Source organism: Drosophila mauritiana, chromosome 2L, assembly GCF_004382145.1.
Source record: "Drosophila mauritiana strain mau12 chromosome 2L, ASM438214v1, whole genome shotgun sequence".
Taxonomy (NCBI): Eukaryota; Metazoa; Arthropoda; class Insecta; order Diptera; family Drosophilidae; genus Drosophila; species Drosophila mauritiana.
In genome coordinates, this window is record NC_046667.1 from 919,362 (window position 1) to 935,113 (window position 15,752).

General features: G+C 46.9%; 1 protein-coding gene across 1 annotated transcript; it reads left to right on the top strand.

The window, feature by feature from the left end:
- The first annotated feature begins 3,773 nt into the window (after positions 1–3,773).
- Positions 3,774–7,468, top strand: LOC117150640 (glutamate receptor ionotropic, kainate 3). Its single transcript, XM_033317615.1, has 11 exons — positions 3,774–3,947; positions 4,007–4,162; positions 4,224–4,286; positions 4,465–4,668; positions 4,729–4,940; positions 4,996–5,118; positions 5,180–5,422; positions 5,487–5,903; positions 5,954–6,325; positions 6,379–7,059; positions 7,127–7,468. Exons 1-11 carry the CDS (start codon positions 3,836–3,838, stop codon positions 7,394–7,396), a joined length of 2,853 nt encoding a protein of 950 aa, XP_033173506.1. The 5' UTR covers positions 3,774–3,835; the 3' UTR covers positions 7,397–7,468.
- The last annotated feature ends 8,284 nt before the right edge of the window (positions 7,469–15,752 follow it).

Below are 15,752 nucleotides of genomic sequence, written 5' to 3' on the forward strand. Positions count from 1 at the left end.
CACCTTTATCATTTCTCCGGCCTGTTTTACATGCATGGAACACACGTGGGGAAGCCGAGGCCCCCGTCCCATCCTTTATCAATGCCGCAGGAGCCAAGCCGTGGTTGCTTTTGTTGTTTATTTCAAAAGTTAATTTCGCACTTTATCATCGACTCGCTCGGCGGCGTATGGGAAATGAAACTTTTCAGCGGAAACGGAAGCTGTACACGTCCCCCGGCTCTCCTCTGGCTCCCCTCCGCCTCCCCTGGATCCTCCTGCTGCTCCTGCCCGTAGTGCAGCTTCTCGTGGCCAACTTTGGTGTGAATAAAGTAAAACAAATGAAAAGGCTTTCCCCGCTTTTCCGCTGGCGCCTTTCTTTGGCAACAATTGCATTGCGGTAAACAATATTTCTGTTATCTGGGCACCAGGGTGGTGGTATACTTTACAGCTTCGTTTCCGCGCCCATTTTTATTGTTGGCTGAAAGGCAGCCAAGTGTTCAATGCACAACTTTTAGCGCAATTGTTAAAAGAATTAAAAGACAGCTGAAAGAGTCGGGGCGAAACAAAAGCCAGAGATATGATAACAGCCAGAGGACCGAGCACTGAGCATGGAGCACAGGGAACAGAGGACCGAGGTGGACGGTGGACCGGAAACGGAAGGGAGCTGCCATAGACTCCGGTTAGAGTGGTACATGCGAGAGAAATGTGCCGTGACGTGGCAAATGTAATGGAAAATGGTCGCAGGATCTGGAATCCACCTCATCCTGCCTGGCTGGCCAACTATTTTCATGCAGCCCGGCAATGTGTAACGCGCCGTAGAAAACAACGACACCATTCTTGGCTCTGCAGCTATTTATATGTTTATTCTGTTCGAGCCAGGCTATGATTTCTGTGCCAAGTGCGTAAGTGCCAAGGGGCGGGGAGAAAAGCTGGTGGGCTAGGGGTTTTCGGGGGGCTGGCGAAACGGACTAACAAGCGACGTTTATTGCCATAAAAGTTTACGACAAAAACTCATTTCCGTCACCAAAGCAAAGCGATAAATGTGAGGGGAATCCATAGCGAGTTGCACTGAAAGGAATTGAACAGGTTGTTTTGTTATTTCATATAACATAAGTTCATAAGTTCGTGTTGTGTCTTAAAATGCGATATAATTCGCCTTTTAAATACTAAAGAATTCGCGTGTTAAGAGAGCCTGAATCTGATTGAACTCATTAATTTTATCCTAGTGACCTTCTTAGCTTTTTTCTCCTTCTGTGGGGCGTCGCTTCTGCAATGAATCTATGTACGTGGAGACCCTTGGCTCTCAGCTACACATGTCGCAGAAGGCGCATCCGCAACGGAAGTGGAGCACTCAGCGGCAGCGGAAGAGCCACAACTTGAGCCATTTGTCAGCTGGTGGCACTTGGCTGGAGCACGGTCTGGTATGCAAATGGGGATCGGGATCGGCTCATATAGAAATGCTGAAATGATAATAATAATTCGGTTGACATTAGCCGGCGAAGGCGCTGCCAAGCAATTTAATTATGCAGATAGTCTTGCCGGGAATTACCTGGCCGGCAGCTGGCAAAGCAGCCGGAGCGGGAGCCATTGCTCATTAGTGTCAATCTATTTAGCATAAATTTCAATTAAAGCAATATCCTGCAGCCAGGACACGACGATGAAGCCGACTTAGGGCACATCGCAAGGAAAACACGGCGGGTTTCAGGGAAAGGAAAGGAGTGCGGGCTGGTAGAAAACAAACGATGCGAAGGATGCAAAATTATGGCGCCCGCTGTTGTCATCGCCGCCCCTTTTTTTCTGGCCCCAGTTTTTCACCATGGCGTCTCATATTTCAGGCGAACTCATTAAAATGCAAAATGAGACCAAAGTAAAGTATATTGGAAACTCGCAGAGGAAAGGTTACAGCTCCCAGCTTGAATAGCTCGCAGCAGCGAGTGGCAATCATTGACCAAGGCAACCGCCGCTCGGAAATCCCACATCGCAAATCCCGGCTAAGAAAAGTACTCTCCGAAAGCCGACAGTTGCAGGGAGAATGAAAATAGGAACGAAATCGGATACTCTGGATACTCTGGCCCGCAATATGGAACATTCTATTTGAATACAAATATTTTAAATTCAATATGTACAAATAAATTTAATTGTATTTTCTTAAAAGTATGCAATGATCTTTTGGATGATGGCAAACTTGTGGAGGCAATAGTAATACCCTCTGGAATGTGGCGGTAATCGTGGTGAGCCATTTAGCCCCAGACAGCGACTCAGACTGGAGTCTCCCGTTATGAGGATGTTGCAATATTTCCGCACAGCTTACGTGCCACAAGCCCGGCCAAGCAAACACACATGCGGACACGCACCGGAGGATTCCGGAGAGGAGCGCTTAGGAGCTGACAGTTTTGTAAATATGTGTGCGGAGGTTCGCCGCCCGGAGAAATCCTCCAGGAGGGATGGGAGCAGGAGGAGGGGTAGGAGCAGGTGGAACCCCAACTCCCCGGCAAGCGGAAGGAAACAGTTAATACTTCTGTCTGTTATGCGCTTACTTCCTGTCTCCATTAAAAGTCATTCTTTTGGATAATCCTTTTGGTAACATTATGGCAAGTATTAAAACTTTTTTGCACCAGCCAGGGAGCAACGTCATGCCCTGCCCATGTCCCTGGCTACTACCTAGCCAGCATGGCAAAGTTTTGCAGATTCTTCTGCTGTTGTGGCCAGGATTTGGATTTGTTGTGCCGTACTGTGTTCTGTGTTCTGTGTTCTCTGCTCGGTGAGCTTTGCTGTGGACCAGAGTGCGCATTTGGTGTGGGTTTCGGTTTTGCCGGCTCCTTTGGCCAGCTGCGGGGCATTCCTTTCCACTCTGTGTTCATAGGTGGCCCTGTTTTTGCCTCCGCATGATAACCATAAATATTTCGTGTAATAGAAAATGTTGTGCAAGTGCTTTGCTCTGGCCATTTTTTGCTTACTTCTTGGCTTTGGCTTGATTACGGCCAGCGGATTCCGGGCAAAGTTTAATCGAAAAGGAGCAGAAAGATCGGAAAATTCCGCGCTAATGGCGCAGACCGGGCTACGTATTCAATTCGGAATAGTCGCCCTGCCCAGATGAGCATTTATCATCATCAGCAGCAGCCTGACTCGAGGCATATTGAATATTTGGCTTTTTGCCTACTCCGCAAATGAATATTAACGGTTGGCCGGGACTCACCTTCCTCCGCACTCTGGTTGGGAATTATTCAAATTTCGACAAAAGGTGGCCGGGCTAAAACACGAAACGTGTTCCGCATCCGCAAAATCCTTTGAGCAAACACACACAGGGCAAAGGCTAAAATGACACCAGCGGCTATATTGTTGTATGTAGTCCCCAGCCATTAAAAGTACGCTCGGCTGAATGCCGAATGCTCCCTTTATGCAAATCCCCCAAGAGGAGATGGCTGGAAGGCCTTCGCTGTCGTCTGGTTGCCATGAAAAATTGACACCTCATCGCCTTTCAATGGAGCACCTGGAACCGGGAGCGCCGCTCGTGGGTGAAAGACTGCGGCTGATTGAACCGTGTCCGGCTTTAATGGTCTCTGCTCCCCGGGGAGCCAATCGCTGATCCTTCGCCAGCTAAACAAAGTGACTAAACTAAACTAAATATTGGACATGTGAAATACATTTTCCAAAAGGTATTTGCTTAGAATCTTATATAGTATGTCGCTGAGCACGTAAGCTGACAGAGCTTTCCCAGTCAGCTGATCTCCTATCTCCACTTGTCGCATTCGATCTCCAATGGCCCGAAGAGCTTTCCCAGTTGCCATGGAATCGCCAGCCCGTGTGCTCGCATGAAAAAGAACTGTCCGGAAATAGCTCAGCCCGCTGACCACAGATGTTCGTTGGGAATTCCAGAGAAGCAGGCATGTGGCAGCGCATACTTTTGCTCGGCTGCATGTGGAGTGCATTTTTCGTGTGCCGCAGCCGGGGGCAACAAATCAACATTGGTGAGTGGTGGTTAGGAGTAGGAAAAAGCAGCTACCTCCTTTTTTGGCGCAACCCGCAGGCGCCTTCTTCTACGACGATGAACTGGAGCTGGAGAAGGAGTTCATGACGGTGGTCAACGCCATCAATGGACCTGAATCGGAACAGACGATGAGTTTCTATCCGCTCATAAAGCGCCTGAAGCCCGAGGATGGGAGTGTCACGATGCAGGAACAGGGTGAGTCCACCTATCATCACGCACTCTATTCTAAATCACTCGAACGTATTTTCGCTTTCAGCCTGCGATCTCATAGATAATGGTGTCGCGGCTATTTTCGGACCAAGTTCAAAGGCGGCGAGCGGTAAGAGAGTGCGGGAACATCTTGTGTAGAACGCGAAAGCAAAATAGAACGCGAGGAAAATTGGGCACACGAAAATCGCCGAAAACTTTGACGACATCTCCCAGATTTGTTTGCCAACAGAGCGTACTCGCCATGGGTAAATCATCTGGTTATTGAGCACAATTCCCTCTCTTTGCAGACATTGTGGCCTTGGTGTGCAATAGCACCGGCATTCCGCACATAGAGTTCGACATATCGGACGAGGGCATTCAGGCCGAGAAGCCCAACCACCAAGTGACCCTTAACCTGTACCCCGCCCAGGCCATATTGTCCAAGGCCTACGCGGATATTGTGCAGAACTTTGGGTGGCGGAAGTTCACCATTGTCTACGATGCGGACGATGGTGAGTGGGAGCATCCGAGAGCTCTATAAGGCTATTGGTACTACATCGAACTTCCCACAGCCAGGGCAGCAGCTCGACTGCAGGATCTTCTGCAGCTCCGAGAGGTTCACAATGATGTGGTGCGGGTGCGAAAGTTCCGGAAGGACGACGACTTTCGGGTTATGTGGAAGAGCATCCGGGGCGAGCGGCGAGTGGTTTTGGACTGTGAACCCAGCATGCTGGTGGAGCTCCTGAACTCCTCCACTGAGTTTGGTCTAACTGGACAGTACAATGTGAGTAATCTGTGTGATTCACTTATGGAAACCGCTTGCATCAAGCTTAAAACAGCACATATTTCTGACGAATCTGGAAACCTACACCGATCATCTAGAGGAACTCGCGGCGGATAACGAAACATTTGCCGTGAACATAACTGCTGCTCGTCTTTTGGTCAATCCCGATCCTCCGCCGGTAAATGAAGCAAGCAAAAGCCCCATTCCCTCAGGCACACTAACTCATTTTGGTTTCGCAGTACTCTCTGCCTTACGGATATGTCACCCAAAGGGACAGCATCGTTTACGAAAGCAACGATCCGCCTCGCACCCTCCTCCACGACTTGATACATGATGCACTGCAGCTTTTTGCGCAGTCCTGGCGCAATGCCAGCTTCTTCTACCCGGACAGGATGGTGGTGCCGCGAATAACCTGCGACTTTGCCGCATCCGGAGGTCGCACCTGGGCCATGGGGCGCTATCTGGCACGCCTCATGAAAGGGGTAAGAACTACTTCCCGCATAATCCGAGGAATCGAGCCGTTAATCTGCGAGGTGTGTGTTGCAGACTTCCGGCGTGAACAACACGAACTTCCGGACCAGTATCCTGCAGTTCGACGAGGATGGACAGCGGATTACGTTCAACATCGAGGTCTACGACCCCTTGGATGGCATTGGCATAGCCATCTGGGACCCTCGGGGTCAGATAACTCAACTCAATGTGGACGTCAAGGCGCAGAAGAAGATGATTTACCGGGTGGCCACCAGAATTGGCCCACCGTACTTCTCGTACAACGAGACTGCGAGGGAGCTGAATCTCACGGGCAACGCCCTCTATCAAGGATATGCCGTGGACCTTATCGACGCCATTGCCAGACACGTGGGATTTGAGTATGTCTTCGTTCCCGTGGCTGATCAGCAGTACGGAAAACTGGACAAGGAAACCAAGCAGTGGAACGGCATCATTGGCGAGATAATCAATAACGTAAGTGGTAAGGACGAGTGCTCAGGATGTAATATCAACTGTTTTCTTAGGATGCGCACTTGGGAATCTGCGACCTGACCATCACCCAAGCGCGGAAGACCGCAGTGGACTTCACCGTGCCCTTTATGCAGCTGGGTGTCAGTATCCTGGCATACAAAAGTCCGCATGTGGAAAAGACACTCGATGCATACCTGGCACCTTTTGGTGGAGAAGTGTGGATCTGGATTCTCATATCGGTGTTCGTGATGACCTTCCTCAAGACCATAGTTGCGAGGATCTCCAAAATGGACTGGGAGAACCCACATCCGTGTAATCGGGATCCCGAGGTGCTCGAGAATCAGTGGCACATCCACAACACTGGCTGGTTGACTGTGGCCTCCATCATGACAGCAGGTTGCGACATCCTACCGAGAAGTCCACAGGTGAGAGTCCAAAATGAGCCCGTTACGAAACACTACAACTAGCCCGTCTACAGGTGCGAATGTTTGAGGCAACCTGGTGGATTTTTGCCATCATCATAGCGAACTCCTATACGGCCAACTTAGCTGCGTTTTTGACCAGCTCCAAAATGGAGGGCAGCATAGCCAACCTGAAGGATCTGAGTGCCCAGAAGAAGGTCAAGTTCGGCACCATCTACGGCGGTAGTACGTATAATCTCCTGGCGGACTCCAACGAGACCGTCTATCGCCTGGCCTTCAATCTCATGAACAACGACGACCCATCCGCCTACACAAAGGACAATCTGGAAGGCGTCGACCGCGTGCGAAAGAATCGAGGGGACTACATGTTTCTCATGGAGACCACCACCTTGGAGTACCATCGCGAGCAGAACTGCGACCTGCGCTCCGTAGGAGAAAAGTTCGGGGAGAAGCACTACGCCATTGCGGTTCCATTCGGGGCTGAGTACAGATCCAACCTGAGTGTGGCCATCCTGAAGCTCAGTGAGCGGGGTGAGCTGTACGATCTCAAGCAAAAGTGGTGGAAGAACCCCAACGCCAGCTGCTTCGAGGAACCCGATCCCGATGCCACGCCTGACATGACCTTCGAGGAGCTGCGCGGCATATTCTACACGCTCTACGCCGGAATCCTGATTGCCTTTCTCATCGGCATCACGGAGTTTTTGGTCTACGTGCAGCAAGTGGCTTTGGAAGAAAGGGTGAATTGAAATGATCAATCCATAATCGATTCGGAACATATTGAAACGTGCTAAATATTTTTTACAGCTCACTTTTAAGGACGCCTTCAAGAAGGAGATCCGCTTTGTGCTTTGCGTATGGAACAATAGGAAACCCATCGTGGCCGGCACTCCAATATCCAGTGTCAGGACTACACCGCGAAGATCCTTGGATAAGTCCCTGGACCGCACTCCCAAGTCGAGCCGCCGAGTTGTCATCGGGCGTTCCTCGGAGGAGATGCGCGAAATGGCACACGGATCTGGTTCCTCCTCGGGAAGCAACAACGCAGGAAGGGGACAAAAGGAGGCGCGGGTCTAAGCTGTGCATGTTTCTTATATGTTTAACACAGAAAAGGTTATAATACATTTAATTTATAAAACAACCGGTGTACCGTGGTTACAATTAAATAAATATGTGATTTTTAATCTTGCTTTTGATAGCCAATTTTCGCTCAGTGCCCTATGAACTACGCCCATCCACTGAGCCGTAATCAATTTGGAACTCCTTTAAGCTTGAAATTACTTGGCGGGGGATTCCTTTCTGATACCGCGGGCAACACGAGATGTCGATGCAGGAAGTTAGTGCTCGGTTCGGTGGCCAACTGCATTAACCCTTGCTGCTCCTCGTCCTTGGCAGCCGTTCTCAGTTTATTGTTGCCGCAGTTGAGCTGCTGGCGAGGCGAATGGGGCTGTCTCAGCTTGTCAATTGCGTTATTGGACCTTATTGACATTTTATATCCGGCAACTGACGAACACGGACTCGCTCCCCATCGCGAAAATTATTTAAGCAGCTGCAGGCGAGATGAGCGCCGAACGGGACCACCAGCGGGGAGGAGGGAGCCAGGACGAAGGACGAAGGACCAAGAAGCCCCTGCTGCGGAGATTGCCGTGTCGTGTTGGGTAGCCTTTGGCCCTTGTTGGTTTGTGTAAAATGAGCAGCAATGACAACGACAGCGACGGTTCCAGCACCAAAAAACAACAACAAGATGTTGCCCGCTGACAACATAGAGTGCTGTGCACTCGCAAAAATTATGTGCAACTTGAGCAATTGGTAATTTATTTTAAAATGTTTAGAGAACAGTTGTATTTCATAGCTATCTTTTACCGTCTATGTAGATGGGAAATTTCAACTCTTTCTAAAACTCTTTAATGGAAGATCCCGGAGCTATGTCTCCATGTTTTTTTAATGCTTTGTCCATTTCATTTTCCCAAGTGTGGGGAGTGCCGCTTGCCGCCAGATCGCATTGCATTCCATTCCACTCCGTGGCAAGTGTCATTTGCTAGCCGTTTGTTTGTCTGCTCCGCAGTTCTGTGTGTTCAATTTTTAATTATTTTGTAGTGAAGTGGCTTCAGCTTCGACGGCCGGGCTACGTGAGCCATTCGAGTAGTTGTCAACTGGAAAGGGCGGGCGGAGGATGAGGATGTGGCCACCAGAGCAGAGGTCTCCACAGATCCGCTGAATTTCGCGGGCTTTGGTGGAAAACCAACACACTTGTTGAGCCCGCATTGGGTTTTTGGCATGCGCAGTGGCTCCCTGGTGGTCCAAATCCACCACCGATGGCCAATGGCTGAGTTCGCAGCCACAAAGCGACAAGTTCCACAGCCTCCGAAAGGGGTGGGATGCACCCCAAGGACGAGTCTTATACGGAAGGCGCGGGATGTCATTTGTTAATGCCACGCACGTAAGCAATTTCCGCACGAAAGCGCATTCCTTGAGCCTTTAATGTACTTTTTGATGTTAACAAATTTTTCGAACATTTGCTGTTGACTGAGGGAAAGGGGGAGACGTTCATGAACTGAATCTTAAGTTGCGGGCTGAGTTGATCTGCGGTTTTTCGGCATTGGGTATGAGTGATTAGAGTCCCATAAACAAATTAATAAGTGGGCGACATCTGCCATTCCCGTTCCGTCGGTGCCGTCGGATGATCCCGTCCAATCAGGTGGCACATTGCAGCGTGATGCTGCGGTGGACAGAAAGTGGCGCCCAACGAAGTGCAATCAACACCTCGCCACAGTTATAAATTGAGCAATTTTCCACTTGGGAAAATTTATGAGCTGCAGCCGTCGTGTAAATTGTGGCCAGACCGAAGTCGGATTCGCATAAGCTGCCAAGTCCATAGGGCAATCGTTCGACTTCGACCCTCTGCCTCCTAACAGGAAATCCAGGCGGACGGACGGACAGACACACGTGTGGACTTCATGGGCTTCACTGCACTCGGGCACTCACTTTGCGGCCGCAATTTCTTGAGCAAATTGAAATTCTCAATTCTCGGGGTCGTTTCCGTTCGCCCGGAAAGCGTAGGTAGGGGAGCTACGACCGCTATTAGCCGGTATAAATCTTGCAGGACTATCTGGGCAATCCCCGTATGCACTCGGTGTCTAACTTGTATGGGAAATTGCCGGCAACATTTTTAATTATCAGATAGCAGGGCAGCAAACGGGGCCACGACTCCCGCCAGATATATTGCGGAAATTTACGCGAATTGGCAGAAGAGTTGGCCGTTTTTATAAGCGCCATGTGCGGCTTAAATCTTCTTAAAATGTAGTTTATTGCAACACAACATTGTATGAATACGAATTCCTATGTCCTTAAAATGAAAAAGTTGATATTGTGTGTACAAGAAAGGACGTTTCTTTATTTTTCATTTGATTGGTAGACTATTTTTTAGAAATTGAAGGTCGTCCGTCCAGTTTAGAAAAGGGTAGCTTGTGGGCCACGATTACCATCCACCTGAGCCCATTGCTGGACTGAGTAGTTGCGTGTCCTGTGAGCAGGTCCTGTCTGCAGTTTCCCGTTGCTTTGTTTGTTTACTTGCCTGCCCCACAATGCACTTGGCTGCCAGCTGGCATCTTGGCATCCGGAAGGTCCTGTTTGGCCTGTTTGTCTTTGCGCAAAGTGGCCAGCAGTTGTGTGTCTCTGGCCCGTGTTTGGTGGACAAATAGTGCGCAGTTATGCAAATGATGGAATCCCTTCCCTTCGACAACAGAACCTCTGCCACAACGCACTGCTCATAAGCTCAGGCATTTGCCGCAGAGTTCAATTTTCCGCACAATTGAAGGTCTCACATTACTCAGGGCGAAGTTCGCGCACGATCGCTGGCTGCACACATTTAAAAAGGAAAACAATTGCCGAAAAACCATTGCAATTTTTCGTCGAAGGGGCAAAGACAACACCAAAAGCAAATAATCGCAGGCGAAAGTGGAGTGGAGAGCAAAGAACAAACAGCAGCGAACCGCAAGACGGAAACGGAAACGCGTCACCAGTGTCGAATTCGCACTCGTCCTTGCAGGACCTCCCTCCACCCGCCCGCTCCCGCTGCTGCCACTCCCTTACTCGCTATTAGATATTTATTTCTGCGGATGTTTGCTGTGTCGCTGTCTGTGGGAAGCGCGCATATTTGCACATGTTTCGCATTTGTATTCCATGCGTTATTGAGCTGAAAATTGATGCACATTACTTACTCTATTGAATTACACATTAGCCCCGACTCAGTCGGCAATGGCAGCTGGAGGAGCACTGGAAAAAATCATGGATTGCTTTGGAATAAGCACAGCAAAGAAGATAGCAGCTGAACAAAACTAAAATATATTTATAAATACATTGATTGTGAGTACAAAAAGACTATTGCTTAAAATACCTCACACTTGCACAGTTATTTTCTTCGGTGTATATTTGTAGCTGACGCTGAAGCTCCTGATGCTGAAGCTGCATCTCCGCCGCTCGTTGGCCAATAAATAATTTGAAAATAACAAAATAACAAAGTGAAACAAAGGACATGCCGCCAAAGTGCGCTACAGCAAAATCAACGTCGCCCCAGGCGTTGCAGCCTTCGATAGACATGAACCCTGCCCCGCCCCCCCTTTCCCTCGCCCCCCTCGCATCTTCCATTGAATTATGCATGTGTGCAAGTATGTGACCACCACCCCCTTCCCCTACCCAGCATAGGGACCATAAATTGTACAACTAAATACAATTTATTTCTCGTCGTCGCTGGTGACCCGTGTATTTTATACGTGCCCCTTTCACCCCTTTCGCCCCTCCACCCATGACCACCATGGTTATTTATGCGCTCCCCCCTGAATTTTTCCACCGCCTGCAGTTGTTTTTCATTCGCTCTCGTACTATGTCTTCGATACAATATTTATGCGGTTTAAAATAGTTTTCGAAATGCTCTGCGATATTTGATTGTGTTTTTAAATCACCCCTTGCAGTCGCATAAAAAGGACTGAGTTTTAATAGATCATTTCCGGTTCCTCAGGTCCAGTACCTTAAGGTGATTCGATTTAAATGTGTGCATAACTTTTCTTCAATTCCTATCGAAGTAGGACTTGCAGTACGGTATGTAAAGGCTCTGCCAACAAAAATCTAAAAATTATTTAATATTCTTAATAAATGTGTACATAAATTAGTATTATTATTATTAGTAGTATTATTATTATTAGTATTATATATTATAAATTAGTATTATAATTATTAGTAGTATTATTATTATTAGTATTATAGTAGTATTAGTAATAGCAATAGTATTTATTGCTGGAATTTTGTTAATTTGTTCACACATTTCGTTTTTTAACATCGATGTTAAGCCAATTCTGTAAAAATAACAGACTGTATAATAGTTTAAGCTGTTATATTCATCCCCTCACTGTTGAACTATTTTAACCGCTAACTGTAAGAAACAGAAGCAAGTACAGTAACAGTAACAGTAACAGTAACATAAAGTTTGTTTCAATCAACAGACTGCTGTATGAGTAAATATAAATAAAAATGTAATTTATACAAATTTAAACAAAATTTTGAATTACATTTTTTGTAATCTGAATCTACAAAATAATTAAATTTAAAATAATTAAAAATCGCCAATAAAGATTTCCTAAAAATATTTGATAATAAACTGTAGGATAAGATACTGTAAGCTAACAGAGAATTTTAAGCCACAGAACGGATAATAATTATAGCACCCCTATTTTATTTAACAGGGGTAGAATATGGTAACTTTAGAATGGATAAATTTTACATTCTCATGAAAGCAAAAAGTTTATTAAAGTTGTTGTAAATAAAAGGAAACTGGTCCAAAATTATTTTAAAAACTCAACTGGGTTGGCTCTAATGTAAAATTGTGTTTATGTACAAATGCAAAATATATTAGTTCTTGCGTTCTTTTAAATTTTAGTCCATTTAAAACACAGATTTTCCCTAATTTTCGACGGATAATCAAACTCCGGCTGGCTAACAGAAAACTGTTGCATTCGGGCTGCCTCCGCACACGAAAAGTAACCATTAACTGTGACTGGCAACAACTCAATCGCTCGCAGGCCGAAGTCCTGATGAGATGTCCTGTGTGGAACTCACCACTCGGCGCTCGGAGGATTGAGTCGGAGCACTTCGCGTATATAACAACGAGTGCGCCAACTGGCTGATTTCAGTCTTCGTTTTGCCTCCGAGTCGTGCGGTCAGCAGCTAAAACCGGAAACGGAAACTAATCCTGGCAAGTGCTGCCTCGGCCGCGATGTGGCTGCAATCACTTCGATACCGATTCAGAATCCGCTTCGATTAGAATTCAGAATATATAGCTGAAAGTTAGGGCAGTGCAGGGTCAATATTCCAATCCGGCCGGAGAGTCAGTTTTCAAAAGTAGGACTCTTAAAGCTACGGAGTTTTCGTGCGCTCGTTTCCGTTTTTGTTTTCGTGTCGCCGCGCGTGTGTGTGTGTCTGTGCCAGTGTGTGGGTGAGTGTGCCGCTGTGTGCGTGGCATTGTCGCTGCTCTCCGGGCGAAAATCGGGATACATTTCCGTAGCCGCACTGCTGCAGAAACAGCAACTGAAGTGACACACAGCAGGCAAGTGGAATACCCGTAGAAAACCCAGTAAAGCCCACAGGAAAACCAAGAAAATGCCAAGATGCGGATGAGACGAAAACGCGGGCGGGCAGAAAATTTCTGCGGTCGCAGCTTTTGACTTTCTGCGGCATTGAGTGCATTTCGTGCACTGTCTCCCAGATCCAAGTCAATTTGCGGCTTCCACTTGTTTGCAACTTTCCCCTGACTTTTCATGTTTTCCTCGCTTTCCTTGGTGTATTATATGCTTTGGGACTATCACTACAAGTTTTCTATCTCTGGAGTGTATGTGGCTAGGAAATTTAACAGGAGTTTTTCATCTTAGGTTCATGTTTTTGGTCCTGCAAGACGGACAGGAAATGGCATATAATAAGAGCTCAAAATATTAGCAAATCAAGAAAGATTCTGCCACTTTTCAACTGATCCATATATGCTGAATTTGCATTCTCACTGGAAACTATTTCAGTTGTAAAACTCTCACTCCTGGCTGAGCTCTCGAAACCAACTAATTTTACTTTTGGCCACCATGATTGTCACACATTAGCGGGCATTATTAGATTTGTGAATTAAATTGCGTACGAATTTATTTGTGAAGTATTTCACCGAACTGCTTCATTGTTAACCTATTCAGTTTTCATGCTTGCACATCACCCGAAATTCGTTCCACCGCGAATATTTCCATCACGCTTCAAGTGCGTGCCAGTTTATGGAATTTCCCATGCAAATGCCTCAGCAATTGAAATTAGATTTGCTGCCTGCCGGCTGGTGGATCCCGAACCCCGAACCCGGAACCGGGTTAAGGTTAACAAAAAAGCGCGGATTGGGCTGAATTTTGTTATTGTTTTGCCAGCGTTCTGGGCGGGATCCCTGCCCTCCGCATCCGCTTATGCCAGCTGAGCGGATCCAAAGTCGAGGCCAACTGGCAACTGGCTGCCATATGCGCCAGCCGCAAAACTTTTGAATTTTTAAGTGGCAATTCGTGTAGCCGCGCTTCCTGCTCTCGAAGTCAGGCACAAAGTCAGCGAAATGTAGACATAACTTTTTGCTAAATCCTTGCCACTTGGCCCCAGTCAGTGGTATTTATTTAATTTTTAATTCGGCAGCGACCGCATGAAGAAAAGTCAAATTAAAAGGGATAATCGCAACATGGCTGTAAGAGATATACATGATTTCGTCGAAATATTCCTGCAGAAGGATAATACTCGTACCTAATCTACTTCTACTTTTGAATTCCCCGACACTCAATATATTTTGAGTAGCCACTCTCCACTACCAAACTTCCAAATCCGTCCACTGATTGAGCGATTTTGGGAGTGCGGACACTGGCGACATGCAAATTAGTTTGCTGGTAATGAATAAAGTGAAGTGAATGAGCTGCGGAATTATTGTGTGGAGTGTGGAATTCAATTAGCTGGACTCTCCCGCAATCTGCGTAAAGTGCAAAGTTTTTGCTTAGAAATTGCCAGAAAACTTTTCGTCGGGCAAGTCGCATAAATAAATTATTTTTTGTGTAATTCGCTTTGGAAATAATTAAACAAGTTGCAAATGCCGCCTGCCAAGTGAGAGATTGTGAAAGATTTAAATACATTTGCGTGAAAGTTCGGGGGCAATAAGTGAATGAAAATCCGTGTTTGCAGGACTTTGGCCCATTAGTCCGCCAATTAGGGTCAGCAATTGGGAATTTAGAGATGTTTGTGGTGTGAAAAAAGATATTAGTAGATGGAAATTTAAGCCAAGTTATCCGACAGTTTTTTTGCACTAAGGAAATTCAGTTGCTTTCGAACCAAATTACAAACCAAATTTATAAATAGCAAACAGTAACTCAACCAAAAGTACACAAGTATCCCTCTCCTGCATCCCAAGAAGTAAAGTAATTTTGATTCTTCCCGAGCCTTAATCCACTCGTAAGCTCCTTGCTTTTGCTACAAAAATATTCCCAGCTTTAGTGCTTCGGTTCGACATAATTGAAAATGCTTTCACTGCCTTCACCCCACTTTCCCCAATATCAGCTCAAGCAGCTAATGTGGCTCAATTAGTAGAATAATTTCGAATTTAAGTACTACATTTGCTGGGGCTGTGAAATCGATTCCGATTCTGATTCCGATCCCGACTCCGGTTTCAATTTGCGCACGAAAGTACGGCTGAGATTGGCTGTACGGAGGCGGCAAGTTCAATGGAACTTTCGATTTTGGACCAGTTTAGCCGTGCCGAGCATCGTCAGCTCATTCGAAGTTGCTTGGCTGGTGGTAAAAGTGCAACTTTGTCTGCAGCTGCAGTAAATATGCAAGCTCCTGCTCCGGGAGCTCGACTTCCCCGCAGTTTCAGTGCTCCCCCTAACCTTGGCAGTTTCAAAATACAACTGTGTGTGGTCGTCCTCGTCCTTCGCTAGTCCCTTTACAGCCACACTGAGCAAAACGAGCTAGTGACTTTAATAGCAAATGTAAAGCTTAGCCTTCAAAGGTCACATATAATTTGAATATGCCTTGTAAGTTTGTGTTTTGATATTTTGCCTGATTTTTTTCCGTGTAAGCGGGTAGAGGCCACAGCAGCTGTTGTTCTTGCCCAACTTCCAGCTCACACACGCCCATCCGCCCACTTGAACCCTTCCCTGACCACCAGGCACCCGCATCGCCCGACTTTCAAGTGTGCTCGGGATCTGCGCGTTATGCAAAACTAACTTTTTCCATTATTTTCTGTGTGTTGCTGCCGCTGCTGCTGCTGCTTGTGGTTTTTATTTATGGTCTATTTTTGTTTTCATTTTTTATTTTTTTGGTTAGCTACCCCAGCCCAGACCAGCCCAGGCCAGGCCAGACCAGCCCATGCACGAGACCAAGTGCA